Source organism: Denticeps clupeoides, chromosome 6, assembly GCF_900700375.1.
Source record: "Denticeps clupeoides chromosome 6, fDenClu1.1, whole genome shotgun sequence".
Lineage (NCBI taxonomy): Eukaryota > Metazoa > Chordata > Actinopteri > Clupeiformes > Denticipitidae > Denticeps > Denticeps clupeoides.
The window spans coordinates 11348019-11365257 of record NC_041712.1 but is presented as its reverse complement, the minus strand read 5'-3'; the positions used below and the strand labels follow the sequence as shown (position 1 = coordinate 11365257).

General features: G+C 44.5%; 1 protein-coding gene across 2 annotated transcripts in view; it reads left to right on the top strand.

Moving 5' to 3' along the window:
• The first annotated feature begins 2705 nt into the window (after window positions 1–2705).
• lrch2 (leucine-rich repeats and calponin homology (CH) domain containing 2) overlaps window positions 2706–17239 on the top strand; it is a 51999-nt gene continuing 37465 nt past the window's right edge. For both annotated transcript variants that reach the window (XM_028983010.1, XM_028983009.1), the window contains exon 1: window positions 2706–3043. In XM_028983010.1, the coding sequence (XP_028838843.1) occupies window positions 2803–3043 (241 nt within the window). In that variant the 5' untranslated portion in view covers window positions 2706–2802. The remainder of the gene's footprint in view (window positions 3044–17239) is intronic.

The window sequence follows — 17239 nt, the reverse complement described above, 5'->3', positions numbered from 1 at the left end:
TTTGGAAGTCGTTCTTTTTTTTAAAAATATCATTATTTAGATCTATGCTTGGGTGGGATTGTTCTTCATCTTCAGTGTTCGGACAGATACTGTCAAGACCAAGGGCTGGCGGTGGAAGGAGGCGCAGGAGAAAGGACATCTTGGCACAAAAGGGATTTACTATGAAGAACAAAGGAACCGGAAAACAACTTCAACCAACCATGACGCGTGTAGCATTAAGCCAGGAACTGAGAAACACCAAACAGATACGAGAGAGTCCACTTTAATGCAGGAACCTCGTCTCCCTGCTCCCCTCTTCCTCTGATCAGCAGCAACTTTCCTTGATTAGAGCCCTGCTATCGGACTCAGCAGCACCCAACTGTGACAGACGCATATAGTTTTTGGTCCAAGCGGGTCATCATGGAAAAGGGATTTTAATAAACAGAAACAAAACCAGGTACGATGGCCAATAACAGGGAACAAACATAAAAAAGGCATGTGGCGATTGTCAGGAGAACACAAGTAAACATGAGGTAAGTACAGTATCTCCGTGTTAATGTTTCAGCCCTTTATTGGGTCATAATCGTTCGGGCTTGATTGGCATGAGACTAAAACCACTACTACAACAGAAAAAAGCCATGCTGATTTACGACCCAGAAATCCCTGCAGCTCCTTCAGTGTTGCTGTAGGTCTCTTGGCAGCCTCACCGATCAGTTTTTGTCTTGCCTTTTCATCAACGTTGGTCAACGAGTTTTTTTCCTTTCACGCGAATTGTACAGATTATAGGTGACAGTAAATGTTTTGACTTATGGAGGTCTAATTCACAAAACCTTGCTTTTTAACGGGGGTGGGCACACTGTCCACCATAGAGGCAAAATGTACATCTTGCTGAAAATAATAATTTACTCTTGGGGGGGTTCTTCAGCTCCATGTTCAGGTCTGGAATTTATAATTCCTGATCACATCCATCTGTCCTTATGTTTATGAAGCAATCCTATTATGTCTAGTCCACTTTGGGTCATTTTTTGTCTGTACCCCGTCCTGTCTGATGTGCATTTTAAAGTAAATCCTCTGTTTCCATTTCTCCTTCCCTGTCCTGCTGCCACCATGATAGATATATAAAAAAACAGCAGACAGTGGGCGTTTTTCATTTTATTATATTTTAATGAACAAACAAATACACTTGTGCAATACTGGAAATAAAATGTAATATTCTGCAGTGAACAAAATAGCTGAATGCAACTTTAAGACACCAAAAATATGCAAGAAGATGGTATCAGCGGTTGTTTATTGTAGGCATGACACCACCCAATCACATAAATTTAGAATTTTCCCTTTACTGTATATTCATTGGGTCACACCTCCAGTACTGCTCGCCTGGTCCCTCCTTCTCTGAAGGTAAAAGGAAAACATTCATCTAGACTCTTCTCCATCTTGGCCCCTCGGTGGTGGAATGAACTTCCCCTCGAGGTCAGAACAGCTCAGTCACTGAGCACCTTCAAACGACAGCTCAAGACCTTCCTCTTTAAAGAATATTTAGATTAAATTGTAATTTTCTTGTTGTCGAACTTTGTGTACAGAATCTACAACAGAGTGAATTAAATAGATGTATTCATAGTTGGGGTCCTAGTGAACCGGAATTGATCTCTTCATCGATGGTAACTTGAAAGCACGTTGTAAGTCGCTCTGGATAAGGGCGTCTGCCAAATGCCATAAATGTAAATGTAAATCTCACACACTGCTGTCATGGCTGCCCACTGCTCACTAAGGGTGATGGCTAAGAGCAGAGGACACATTTCATTGTGTCACCGTGTTCTGTCCTGTGTATCATTTACATTTACATTTACATTTACAGCATTTATCAGACGCCCTTATCCAGAGCGACTTACAATCAGTAGTTACAGGGACAGTCTCCCTGGAGCAATTTTAGGGTTAAGTGTCTTGCTCAGGGACACAATGGTAGTAAGTGGGATTCGAACCCAGGTCTTCTGGTTCATAGGCGAGTGTGTTACCCACTAGGCTACTACCACCCAGTTGTATCACAATGACAATCACTGGCATAAATCCATCTTGTTTATTGTATTGACATGTATCAAGTCGAAATGTGTTGTAATTTGTTCCCCTGTATAATTGAGTTCGGTGGCTTTTCTCCCTGCTCTGGTTCTCTCCAGCTGCAACGCGCCCCATTGACAGTTTGTGGCGGTGTGCGGCAGTCTCAGGCTCGCGGGACGTTTCTGGGCGTGTCCCTTTTTTGCCGCGGGCGGGGCTGGATTTCATTCAAGCCAATCATCTTTAAGACACTGAAACGAGGGGGAGAATGATTGGCTGCTGAGATGCAGGGGGTGCGATGAGCGACAGAACCGTTTGATTCACCCAGTAGAACTTCAAATCCTCCCCCCAAAAGATGAATAATAATAATAATAATGTTTCTCTGACTAAAGCCCACGGAATATAAAAAAATATTGTAATTAAACATAATTTGTCAATTAAACTCAAACCGCATTATTTTATTTTTTTTTCATCCTTGTTGATTTGGTATGCATGACTAAAATAGCAGACACGGTCCTTTACAACACACAACGTGATAGAAATCCTCACAAAAAGCACACTGCTGGATCCGTCCTCAAGGACGAAACCTGAAAAACAACGGAGTTGTGGTAAAAAAAAGAGAGGGCGAGGCGAGCAGCTGGCCCCCGGACGCGCCGCCCCTCCCCTCCATCCTGAAGGCCCTTCCCCTGTCTTCCCCCGTCGTCTCCGGTCGGTGCTCTGTGCGCATGGGCGGAGAAGCGGCCCCCTGTTATTATTGTCAGAATAATTGCACTTATGAAAATGGCGGCGAGTCAGGGAGGCGTGGGCGCCATGGCGGCCCTTCAGAGCCACCACTACCCGAACGGACCTCACTGGACCCCGGGGGCCGGCCAGCATCAGCACCAGCTCCACACCGCCCGGAGCCTGGACCGCGCGTTGGAGGATGCCGCCAGCTCGGGGATGTTGAACATCAGCGGCAGGAAGCTGAGGGATTACCCGGGCCAGAGCTACGATCTCACCGACACCACGCAAGCAGGTGGGTCTCGGCCGGGTGCTGGGGTCTCCGCTGACCCAGAGGGTCGTGGCCCCGCGTGGATCCGGACGATAAAAGCCCGCGCTGGGTGGTGCCAGGGCTGCACGCCGATTTGCATGCTTCCTTTCACAAAGGCGCCGGCGGCGCGACGGCGTTGCATCCTCATCGCACGAACCGGACCCGCCGTGCGTCCTTTTTACAGCTTTTCATTTCGTTATTATTATTAAATTTTTTAAGACGAGGAAATAGTCTTGTTTTCGTCCCCTGTCTCCCAACCTCCCTCCGGCGCTAGCAGCGCCATGTCGATGAATGAACCGGGCGGCCGCATTAACCTACATTTCCCAATTCGGAAAGGCGCGGGTGGGCGGGTGCGTGGGCATTGTACGCCGCAATCCACGCTGGAGGCGGACAAAAGATGCGCCAGGAGAGATCCCACAGATCCGCACAGAAACGCGTACATACGCAGGCACGGGTCGTGGACGTGGGAAAAAATGATGGGGACTACCTGACACGTGCTGCTGCCCCTCGCTGTGGAGGCGATTTCGGGGAGCAGCCCGACCCTTTTCCTTTTGTTTGTGTGTGTGTGTGTGTGTTGTGTGGGGGACATGATCTGGACATGATGCTGGAGAACACGCGCGTGGGGTCGGCCCCTCTCGCCTCTGCGGCAGAGAGCAGAGGTGTGAGTATAAAATGGAAGACGGGCCCTTTTTATGGACAGTGCGGCCGTTCAGGGGAAGTGAGGCACTTCCCACTAGCCGGCCATTCATTTCTGACCCTGGGAGAAGTGAGGAGCGAGATTCAGTTCACAGTAACCTGGGGAAGATAAGCGAGCCACGCTAACCGCACCTTTTATAGTGTGTTTATGATGGCAAGACTGTGGCTTATAAATCGTCAAAGACTCATGTGGGGTTTTTTTTTTAACGTGAGTGTGTGTGTGTGTGTGTGTGTGTGTATGTGTGTGTGTCTGGGTGCTGCTGTATACGTCCCACTGACCCAGTTGGCACGGCTACATGTGTATGCATACGCTGTCAGTGGGACTGGGCCGAGACACATGCCAACACAGTGCGCAGCTTCTTATCTCTGCAGGCAGGCCAAACTGATATCTGATGTTTGCCGGACAAATTTACTCCCACATTTACTCTCAAATCCTCAATGTTATAGACCAATGTCATAAAAATTCATTAATCATTAGGGTGGTAGTGGCCTGGTGGGTAACACATCCGCCTGTGAACCAGAAGAACCACAAAGTCACAGGTTCAAACTCCACTTAATGCCATTGTGTCCCTGAGAAAGACATTTAACCTGTGACTTTGGTTTCCAGAGTGTCTCCAGGGGGACTGTCCCTGTAAACACTGACTCCAAGTCTCTCTGGATAAGGGCGTCTGATAAATGCCGTAAATGTAAGCTTGCAAGGGAATGATGAGCAAATCATTTCATAACACACTTGATGTCTATTGAGACAGTAGGTATCCCTGTATGAAGTGTATATACAGTTTGGCCCTTCAGACCTTTATTTTGTACCTTTAAATGTACTATTTGGTATTTGGTATTCATGAGGCGATTCCTTCTTGTTGGATATGCAGAAAGAGCCCGTCTGCACCTGCCTCCGGTGACATTTACCAAGCAAGGATGCAGGGAAAGGTGACATGCCCCTTGGGCCCTGCTCTCCTACCACATGCATTAAGCCACAGTGCTGTTAATTAGTAGGAACTTGCAGATTACTGAATAACAAACTTAGCTGTTTCGGTTTATAGTACTCATGCCTGACGTTAGTTAGTTCTCTGCATTGACATGCATTGTTATCCATGTGTGTATACCTTAAGTGAAATCTTAACCTTGCATTTTGAGTTATTGCTTATAATATTTGTTCAGAAGATTGCATAACAATCTTATATATATATATATATATATATATATGTTATGTAAGAGATGTCCAATCCAATATATTGTCCTAATGTCAACTCTGCGGCTGTTCCAGGCTCTCTGCACAACACCCCGGAGGCCTAAGCTCTGGTGTCTCCGTGCTCTGTGATTCAACACGATCATGCTGTAAAGTTGCAGTTGAAACAGGAAGTGCCCGAGCTTATTTTATTGCCTGACGTCGTGCGCGCATCAGCCTTCTCGTGTTTTTCTTTTTTTTTTAAATTCCGGCCAGTCAGTAACACAGTTGACACACGAAAGTGCGTATGTCTATCTGTGCTGTCATCCTTCACTGACAAAATTAGAATATTTGTATTTTTCTTATTTAAGTTGCTGCATTCACTACAGACATGACCGGGGGACAGAGGAAAAAAAGATGGGGACGAACACCGTCTGCTTCAGTACCTGCTTAAACAGAGGAAAAAAAACACAGCAACAAGCAGCATCCGTATAAATCACAGTAAATTATGGATATTTAATGTTATTTAACAGCACATAGTACTAATAATACAAGACACGTCTTCTTAAAATAGCCCGGTGGTGTGGCGGAGGCGACCGTGTTATACTCATTGCTCTTTTGTATTAGTTACATTGGGTGTAACACTGTACCAGGCAGAAGGTCTCGGTCCTGGACCATGGTGTTGGGTGACACTTGCGCCAAAGCTTTAGAATGACAGCATAGATCACGTCACGACTGCTTTGTTTTAAAAAACGGTGTTGCCAGAGCTGTGACCTGTAAGCCGTTTCCGGATCCTATGCATAACTTTCCTAAAAAAAAAAAAAAAAAACACCAGCCACTGAGATTTTATTTTCTGTTGACTTCTTTTGGTTTCCAGAAAGTTCCTCTTGCCTTCCAGCGCAGAACCCAATCTGACAGTAAAGACATTTATCATCGGATCCTCTCTTCCATCCCCGACACATTCTTACCGTAGCCTGAAGCTGAAGGCTGCAGTGTCTCCAGGATGATCTCGTTTCTTGTCTTTTGTGTTTAAGTTCCCTTCCCTATTTTGTTCAAAGAGATGACATGGCAAGGCACTAACCCTTGACCTACAAGTCCAGACGTGGGTTCTGTTAAGTTTATTGCCACCTGTAGACCAGGTTTACCATCTAAGGGTTGGCCTCTTCATGGCTTATTTCACGATCCATCACTGCCACATAAAAAACTCGAGATTACCGGTTATGTGTAGTTGCAAAAATGAACCTTTATCAGTGTGAACCGAAGTACAGAAGTGAAATATGCTCCAAGCGTGGCCCGGTGTGATCTGTAGGCATTTGGACTGTGCGTGGTGGAAACAACTAATATGGGGAAAATATAAGTGTTAAAACCTGCACTTGGTGGAGAAAAATCCACTGCTTTACACTAGAAGATTGGGTCTTTTGATCTTCTGTTTCTGTCCTCTCTCCCATATCCTCAGAGCATTCCTGCAACATGACAGCATGTCAAAGGTCAGTCATGGGCTGCCGAGTGCGCTTCATGTGGGGAAATACGATAGCGGTCGCTATAAAAGCACACACAAAGCCGCACGCGGCGTCTTCGTTCACTGGTCCGGTTTCGGGAAAAGAGCACCAGTTCCTGAGGGAACTGCCCGCAGCCTCATTCCTTTCGCGCCTCTCCCAATGGCCGAACCTCTCTTTCTTCCGTAATCTATATATACAACTTGTGGTTGCCTCTGAAATGATTCACACGTCCACATTTCAGCTGATGTGAACTTTCCACTTAGTCAGAGGTTTAGTGCACGAAGGAAAGGTTTCTGGACGCCTGGACCTGCACCTTAGAAGCGTGGTCTACAAGAAGTAGCCTTGACTTATTTTAAAACTTTCATCTTTCTTTAACCCACAACTTGCCAATAAATAAAGCATTTGCCATTACATGATGCATTGGTAACACATTCTAAAACACGATCTTATCATGGGTCCATCATGATCATCATCTTACATGAGTCCACAGCAGATAGATCTATACTATGAAGACGTGTCGAAGGCCGTGCCTCTGCTGGTCAGAGCCGTCTTTGGGAGCCTCTCCGACTAAGTGATATTTCTTCACCCTTCACATCTGTAACCATCTCAGACGCCACTGAGCCTTTACTTAGATTGGATTTAGATACTAGTCAGCAGAGCACCATAAACAGACTTGAGCGAAGAACATTTTATGTCCTGTTTGCCTTAGAAGGCTTCTGGTGTAGTAGATGCATTTTTAACATGTGTGACAGGCTGAAGTAGGCAGAAAGGTATTTTGCGGGTTTTTTATTGGTTAGATATGCGGGCATTCCTTGATTTACTTGAGATGATGTTATGAGTATCTGGTATGCTTAACATCACAAACTCATCTTTTGGTTCTGTGTTGCTTGAGGTCTGTTATGTTCTGTGGTAGGAATATGACTCTTGCACTTTGTTATCAAGCTGACTGTCTGTTCTGCAACATTACGAGGGCGACTCGACTATGGCGATTGAAAGGTATGGATTTTTTTATTTTGTTTTATTTTGTTTTTTTATTTTATTAGCCATAAATGTATAGCTGCTAATTATGCAATTTTTCAAACAGTCAGCATTTCAGCCTTATGAATGTACATTTAGTGCACACAACTACACAAGACCCAGTTGAAAGACGGGGCATGTGAGGAGGGGTGTGTGTTTTGTGGGACTCAGGGACTGGGGGCATGACATTACCTGACTTTATTACTGGCTAGAACGTTCCAGACCGGTGAGTGTAGCACAGGCAGGACTGTCCACATGTACTGTGACCTGTCCCTCGGCTCAGCTTTCATGCATTTTGGAAGGAAATTGAAAAAGTACAAATGGCCTTTAGGAAATCTTTCTTTGGTTTTCGGCCAGCTTATGCAGTACACACACACACACACACACACACACACACACACACACCAAATTGGAGTGAAATACTATCCCAGAAAACATTTACCCATGCGGCTTTCCCTGATTCTGGAATTTCAGCCGAGTCACTTACAGGACCACAACACCGGGTCGCAAAGTTTGTCCATACTGCATACCCAACACGACCAAACGGCTTGCTCTCTTTCTCAGGAAGCCTCTGAGCTTCCTCTGGCCCAAACTCTGAAGAACACACACTCATTTGGGCCTCTGTTTGGTATGAGGGCCGTTGGCCGGGTGTGACAGCAGTCAGCTTTGTCTGGGCAAACACTCAGCAAGGGTGTGACTTCCCAGGGCAGGACCCTCACTGATAGCTGGGGCGGGGTACCAAGCAGTAGAGGAGAAGGTCGGAGCAGTGTGTACTTTTTGAGGGGAAATGGCGATAGAGGGTTGGGTTAAGTATGTGCTAAAAGCTTACTGAAGGGAGGAGGACCTTGCTGATCAACAGCACACATGCTGTGTAAAGTAAACTTCTAGAAGCTTTTTTGCGCTTCTCAAAATTTCCAACCTACAATGTCCATACCCACATGCGCAAATACATGCATTGATTTTTTTTGGTGAATAAAGCCATAGTGAATATAGTTACAGAATAATATGGAAGGACTGTGAAGAAGTTTTCATTCTTTGGCTGAAATCTGTTCTGAGAAGCGTGACTAATGTCCAGATGAAGGCAATTTAATTGACAATTTGGGCTATTCAGCGTTGACGTGTGGCTCGCAGATGACAATGCACTTACGTTGTATTCACATGATTTTATTTTTTTTTTTAGATCAGCATTCTCAGTGTGGCGAGGAATGAGAATGTATAAGCTGCTTATTATTAGGTTACTGATTATGTGTAATTAATTAGAGCTACCTAGTATAGGTCTATGTGAACCAGACTACGGTAAAAATGTTCTGAGGTGATCTGATTTTTTTTATTTTGTGTATATCTCAGCACAATTTGGATTGTGCATCCTTGTCATGCTCAGTGAGGAATGAGATGGAGAAAACGAGATGGAAGTAGTTCTTTATTTTGCAAATGTTCAGTTGATCAGGAACACATTTGTTCTTACCGGCTGAAGTAAATTCCTAGGTTAAATGGATTGTAATGGCATTTACACCATAGATGTTAAGGCTGATGATTATCATTTTTTTTTGTATTCATGTGCTTTATGCTCATTAATTCGTGGAGAACTATTCAAAATATAGGGAGGATCTATTATAGTTTAATTAGTTTAATTATTGTACAGTCACCTGTGACTCTGAAAAGTTGTGCTTCGGTAAACGTCAGGGAAGCTTCCATGGAGGCTGTCACGTCGACCTGCCATTTGTTTCTCACTTGCAGATATTTCATGCTGGAGGTTTCAGCTAGTCTACGTCTGCTTGCCCAGTTTCCCACATTGTTCTACATTACTTGAGGTTTTAAGGTGTGAACATTTGTTCATTGTTGTGAGTTGGTTGTGATTGCAGGCACTGAAGACCTTTTGTAAACCATACTCGTCCAGCGGGTAAGGAAGCGGAAGGTTGCCGGTTCGAATCCCAGGCCAAGGTGCCACTGAGCAAAGCACCGTCCCCACACACTGCTCCCCGGGCGCCTTTCATGGTTGCCCACTGCTCACTAAGCAGCGATGGGTTAAATGCAGAGGAAGCATTTCATTGTGTGCATCGTGTGCTGTGCTTCACAATGACAATCGCTTCACTTTCACTACCTTTATTGACCAGGTTCCTGTCTTTTGATCAGTACCAGCATCGTGGTTTCAGGAGCTTGGTTGGATTTATCGGTATTGTTGCTACACCAGTTCAGTCATTTATATGATGGAATTTCACTGTTTTCTAAAGAGAGTCCAGGGTTTTAAGGATTGTGCATGTTATCAGTTTGTGGCTTGAAATGCACATGCCTGTAAAATAAGTGCACGTCAGCTTCTGCTCCGCTGTTTTGTCTTGTGCCTTTCACATTTGTCTTAAATCCACAGTTTGTGGTGATTTTATCACATATTTTGTCACATAGCCGAAGCGCGTGACTTCACACACTTCACTTCGTGTCTATTCTGAATACTCACTCGAAAGTAATTACATTATATGAATCTGTGCTCCATGTAGCCTGATGTGGAATTTCGGAGGGTTGTTGGAGAGTGTGGTAGGGTAGCAGGCGGGGCGGGGCGGGGCGGGGTGGGGCAGGACAGGGTGGGACGGCCTGATTTTTATTGTGAAAAGGTCTGGCAGGCTGCAGTGAAGGATATGGCCACGTTTTATTCCACGTGTTCATCTAAAACTGCCTCCGGCTGACAGTGTGCAGCCATCCTGGTTCTCGGGGTGCATGACTAAGAGTGTGTGTGTGTCTGTGTGTGTTGAGGGTGTCCTGTTGTTTGCCTGTTAATGCTTCGACCTTTGTGTGTGTGTGTTTGTTCCGAAGTGTGTTTGTGATGGGTGAAAGCACTGGCACACACACACACACACACACACACAGCTGTTTAGACTGTGCTCCCTGGCCCAGAGCGGTTCCCATGGGAAAGTGCGTGTGTGTGTGTGTGTGTGTACCGTAAGAGGACACTATGACCTCGTAAACCCAAACCTGCTCACATTTTAACCATGTTTGGTCGCCAAACCCGGTCATATGTGCTGGACTCTCGCCTGGTCAGATGCCACATAGCAAATAAAAAAAACGACAATACCAGTCTTCTGTTTCTGATATATTTAAAAGTTCGGCATTGTGTGGACAAGAATTTCATTGCACAGAGTAAAGCTAATTTGAACTGTACATATGATAATAAATGCTTTGATTTTTGAATAGGACAATTATCTGACGTGTGCATCAGTACTCTCACATTCATTAACAGAAACTCTGAGTGCTTCAAACCGGCAGGCAGGATTGTATAGATGTGACAGGATAGGGTGGCGGTGTGTTAACAGTTGTAGGATTTCACAGAATGTTCGACATTCCTCGCATTTGAGTATTTGTATGCGCAGCATGTAGACGTGTTCGTGCTGTGCATTGTTAGTTGGGGGGGGGGCTGGGCTTATGGCCCAGAAGCCTAATGCTGTACATCGGCCAGCAGACCTCTAACAGCGGCATAGCAGGAGAGTCTGCATCAACAGTCTGGCCATGGAGACACTTTTTTTACTGTAATCAGTGAGCTGCTTCCTCACATTCTAATTGTCTAGGATTATAACCTACTCACAATAGGTTAGAGATACTGTTATTTACATGGGTACTTTTCCTATTTGCTCTGAATTTTAATGAAATAAGTAAAAGTTCTCTTTAATATTACTAATAATGTATGAGAAGAAACACCATTTTTGTTAGTACCACAAAAATGTAGACAATAACAGGGATAGCCCCAAAGAACAAAAATTGACAATGTCAGTAGCGACTGTTTCCACCATTTTCTGTAATGACAGCGATGCCTCATGCTCCTCACTACCCTCATGATGTTGTTCTGAGGCAATGCGTTCCACTCTTCCACAAGTGCTTCATACAGTTCTGCTTCAACTGGTCCCAGATGTGCTCTATGTTGGTCAGGTCAGGGGACATTGATGGCCAGACCATACGAGGCACTCCAGCTTCCTGAAGTCGAGCTGTGACAATTCTGCCACGATGTGATGGAGCATTATCATCCATGGAATTGGGGGATGATGATGGTTCTATGATGTCTCTGAGGTAAGAACATGCTCTTGGTATTGGCCCCAATTTAAGGCAAACCTGTACACAATAAGACCATTACATGGAAAACACAAAATGAGGTGTGTATCACTCAACCACAATTGCCTCCCTATCCAAAAAGTGTCTGAAGTGAAACAAACACTGTATGTATGACATCACTAAGTCTCTCACAATATCCCTAACTTATTGTGAGTAGTATATATACATATACATACACACACACACGTATGTATATGTGTACACATGTATGTATACACATATACATAAGTTCATACACACACATACAAGCAATATGTGTATGAACACTCCCTCCAAGTAAACTAAGAAGTTATTTTTAAGACAGCATTCACACTGCAGAAATTAATTTTTCCACTCTTTTCAGCATTTTAAAGATACATGGATTCCATTTTTTTTTAATTGGGCCAGTTTGCTGTGCGGTCATAGATCAGAATGAAATGTAATCAGAATTCATCAAACTTTTATGCCACTCTTGAACGACGTCAGTGCACAGAAATGAGCCAGTGTAAGGACAGGACTTGGAGTGCATGAACACACTCCACTGCCCCCGTGCTGGATATTGATTTCCTGCATCAATACAGTGACGTCTTTGTTTTTCTGCAAGTTCTGTATTGTGAGCCGTTCACACTGAAATCGGATACTGGTCACATTAAAGCGAGTGACGTGAACAGCCAAAACAATAAAATGCAGAATTGGAATCTGAATTTACTCTCAAATAAATCAGACTAAAACAGCGTCAAACTAATTTAATGTGCTTAACTGTGGTTAAAGCGGCAAATCAAACCCTTTTCAGCACCCCCCGGTCAGGGCTTTAGCCCACAAGTTTCAATGATTAACACTGTTGTTGCAATACCCAGCCCTAGATATTATAAACGAATGCTCTCAAATGAAACAGATGCTGTTTAATATCTCATGCTGTTATTTATTTAGCTGTTCATCCTAATGTCTGCCTTCATGCTGAAGATCAAATTGCTTGTAGTTTCCGTAGACAGAACTAGAGAAATCAAAATCGTTACAGAATCATTGCTGTTTAAAGATCTGTTTAAATATTTTTAAATATGAAAAATCTGTTTCTTTTCATGAATCGGCGCAGTTCACCCTGTTTAGTTCTAAACACATTAGACTGTGTTTCGGACGAGATGAAGCTGAATGTCAGAATGCGTGATAGGACTTGTCAGAAGGGCTTCTTTGTGTGTGTATGCGTGTGTGTGTGTGTGCGCCGCAGATAAACTGATTTCAGCGGCGTGTCTCTCACCAGAGGCAGCGAGACGGACGAGGGCGTCCCCATCATAGCGTGTAATCGCAGTGGCTGTGCGGAACGGAGGAAACTCCTGACTCGTTTGATCCCGATGGGTCTCGCAGCCGCGATATTCCCGGATTAATTAGGCGGAACAGACACGGCACTTGGAAGGTGAACCTCTCCAGAACCTCACCTTGGGGCAGGAACCAGAGGACATTAAAACCATCCTTGGATATGGAGGGTTGGAGCAGATGGAAGTGGAGCAGGGGTATTCACGGGGGGGGGGGGATGAACGAATGATGAGGAGGAGGGGAGATTTTTGGGCAGCATTGTTTTGGTATTTTGGCTCATTTTTGATGATTGTTGTGTGGCGTCTGTCCTAATTCTGTGACATAAGCAGGAGATGAGCAGCATTAGGAAGCTCTGAGTGGGAAAGAGAGAGAGAGAAAGAGTAGAAAAAGCTCAGTACAGTAAGAGAAGAGTCTGAAATTATTATGGGTTTATCACAAACCCATTTAAAGAGAATAAAACAACCTTTCATTATACCCGTGAGGCTTCAGTCACAGGAACTCGTAATGGTTATGTTTTGAGTGGAGCAGCGTGTTTGTGTGTGTGTGCGTGTGTGAAGCACGTGTGCGGAGGTTGGGGGGCATTAATCTGCGGGACCCACATTAATCTGCAGATAATAGGACCGTATACAAAGGAAGTGTCGTTACACAGGGGAGATGGAACAAGGCCCGAAAAACTGAGTCAAAAGACCACAAGAGATGGCGTGGAGAGGACACCGTTTATCTCACGTTTTAAAAATGGCGAGTTCCTTCGACAAGCTTCAGTCTGCATGTACGGAGGGTTTATCTCAGCTTTTCGTTTTGCGTTTTATGTTCTTTGTGTGACGCTGCAATTGGGCAACGCTCTGTAGATAAAAACAAATGAGCTCCTGAGAACGTGGCCAGTGCCGCCAGCCACGCCCTTTGTTCGGAAGCACGAACCAACACACAGGAAAGCCCTTCAATTCCCGAGAGACGCTGAAATAGTATTCCTGGTATTCAAGTACATGGGATCCATGGTAAAGACCCACTGTCATGTTCCTAAGTCTAGGGGGTCGCGACAAGGGTGTGGAGAGGATGTGGTCCACTGTTACACACTCACAACCAAACACAGCATATTTACAGGGTGCTAACAGGTACAATACAACAGGACAGCTAACCAACATCAAAACAGCCTAAAGGAAGGGATGGTCCAGCAGAGATAACTCAAACACGCACAAGTAAAAAAAAAAGGGTCTACCCAGTCTAACAACAAAGGGTCACACACGAATGAGATCACCAACGGAGATCCTTGCAGATCTCTGTGGACCCTGGTGACCTCAAAAAAGAGTAAGGGCCTAGCAGACCCTGGGGACCTGCCGAGCACCATCCGAAGTCTCTTTATATAGGTGGAGGTGACCAATAGGCAGATGGTAGGTGGAGCTGGCAGGCCTCAACTCCTCCTCCAGCCACACAGAACCTCCAGGGACGTAACACACACCATTTAATTGGGCTGCACTTGCTGTAATTTTAATTTTACAATTAAGCTTAATCATATTTAACTAATAGCTTGTACATCTTATGAAGAAAATGTATTTATCTGAATTGAATCAATGGTGGTAGTAGCCTAGTGGGTAACACACTCGCCTATGTACCAGAAGACCCAGGTTCAAATCCCACTTACTACCATTGTGTCCCTGAGCAAGACACTTTACCCTAAGTTGCTCCAGGGGGGACTGTCCCTGTAACTACTGATTGTAAGTCGCTCTGGATAAGGGCGTCTGATAAATGGTGTGTCACGTCCATGCGGGCATGACGCGGCGGGTGTATGGAGAGGAGGACGAAGAGTGACGAGGAGACGAGGAATGAAGGACACTATCACCTGACATCACGAAACACAGGACAGGGGAGACATCCAAGACGTTGACATGGGTGAACACGGAACATAACGTTAAAGACCTGACAGCGAACAGAAACGAACAGGGCAGCTTTATACAATTTACACAGGTGAAAACGATTAGGGAACATTACACAGGACAACAATTAAACTCCGGTCCGGGAGTAACCCCTTTTCGGACCGGATCGTGACATGCTGTTAATGTAAATGTTTAATCCTGGAAGATTATTCATTACAAATAGTATTTAATTCATTACTATGTTTTTGTTACATTACTCCCTCTCACAGAATTTCTGGGAAATTGTGTCATTTTTCAACTGTTAATGTGCGGGAAAACTTGTGAAACTGATAAAAATCACAGAGACAAATAATTCTAACATTTCTGCAAAAAATGGTGATTTGAAACAATTGCAGGCAGGGGATTTAGTAATAACTGTGACAGGCCTAGACCTCACAGTTAATTGCATGTTAAACTAAATCACAGTAATGTAATGTGCTACTACACCTGTATGTACAAGGGCCTGTGCAATGAACAACCGCATGAAAACCCAGATCACTCAACTCTAATCAAGCATTCTGGGTGATTCAGAACATAGTGTTCAACACATTAGTATTTTTCCAAGTATCTTTGGATTAATGAAAAGTGCATTTAAAATAATTAGAAATGCATTATTAGTTAGTAAAAAAACACGCAATATTGTTAAATACAAATTTCAAACGGATTAAGGTGATGACAGTGTCAGTTGAGGATTATCACAATATTCTTTTCCGCCATAATAATCACAGTAAGGGGAAGGCTGTGGGTTGTCAGGGCCTGCTGTCGACCCTCTCCTGGCACAGATGGTGCTTTCTGGGGCAGGGGCCTGGCAAAAAAGAAAAAGGTGGCCAGCATCATAAAGCCCTCCTTCCCCCCGCTGCTCTCCTACTTCTTGTAACCGAGCTGCGGGCTTCAAGCAGCGAGGGTGGGGGGACTCTGTGGTTTTTTGTCTGGCCCAGCAGGGGAGACCCCTGCAGAGCTGATCTAGTGTCCCGTCCAGTTCTGCCCCAACTTTAGTACAAAGCTGCCCTCACGGCCAGGGACGTGAGTGTGTGGACACGTCAGTGTTTGGACTGCTTCAAGCTGATGTGCATGTGTAAAGGTGTGCAGCAGGGGGGTGGCTGGGACTGTGTGAAGGTGAGGTTTCTTTGTTTGTTGTTATTGTGTGTGTGTGTGTGTGTGAATAGAATGTGATTTTGTGCATTTTACATTTGAAATTTTGGTCACCTGCTGCCCTTTGACCCTGTCCCATGGAGTTGGACGATGTACCATAATACTATCTGTTTTAAAGTGTGTGTGAATGTGTGTGTGAATAGAATGTGATTTTGTGCATTTTACATTTGAAATTTTGGTCACCTGCTGCCCTTTGACCCTGTCCCATGGAGTTGGACGACGTACCATAATACTATCTGTTTTAAACCACTGTGTGTCAGTTATTCATTATTCAAATGTGTCATTACAGTGTCGTGTGGATGGAATGTGTCCAAAACTATTAACTACAAAGACAAGAAAACAAGTGTGTAGACTGTATCACCATGGTCATAACGTTCAAACTAATGAAAATTTGAATGTTCACAATCTGTCATGATCCGGTCCGGCAGGGGCAGGAGTTTCATGTTCATCCTGTGTAATGTTTCCTGATTGTGTTCACCTGTGTATGATTGTATAAAGCTGCCCCGTTTGTGTCTGTTCCCTGTTGGATCATTGTTTGGTGATGTTCCCCTTGGCCTGTCTACCATGTATTAAACCCCAGTTTTGTGACATGGTGCGTATGCATCCTTCTTCCTCGCCATGTCCAGCCATCGTGACACAATCACAACATGATGTTTTGTAAAAATATTGCCATGTGTTATTATCTTGAGGCAGACTGGTGTTGTTCAGATTTCACCACTCCTCTACTGTACTGTGTCGGAGGAAGACACTTGCCTGTTCTGTGGAGATAAACTGGCTTGTGAGACTAACAGGATTTCCTTCACTGTGTAGGCCCTGGGGTAATGTCAGGGTGTGGGTGGAAATAAACAAACACGTAAACACAAAATTAAATATGTCTCGGTTTTTCACTCACGTCATCTGATGTCACATTTTTAAAAATATCGTGATTACCATCAACGTGCTATCTTCTTCTCAGTCGCACTTCGTCTCGTCGTACTAGTTTGCATATACAGCTTCAAATGTTGCGACAGCTCAAGTCAAATGAAGCAGACAAGTGACATTTTATTGTTTGTGTGTGTGTTTTCTGTGTGTGTGTGGCTGGAGATCCGTATTATGTAAAACAGAAGTGGAGAGCGGGGCTGTGGAATATATGGGAAACATATGGGAAGCAGAGAGCAAAATAGTGAGAAAGACAGACAGAGAGAGAGAGAGAGAGAGAGACACCACTGGACAGTCCCTAATTAGCTGTCAGTTGGACTGAACAATGTGTGTGTGTTCTGTACATGTTTGTGAACATGTATGGTGACGTGCACCCTGGGGCTGTGTGAAAACCCGTGAAAAACACGGTAACACGGATTGTGTAAAAATGCGACACGTTTTC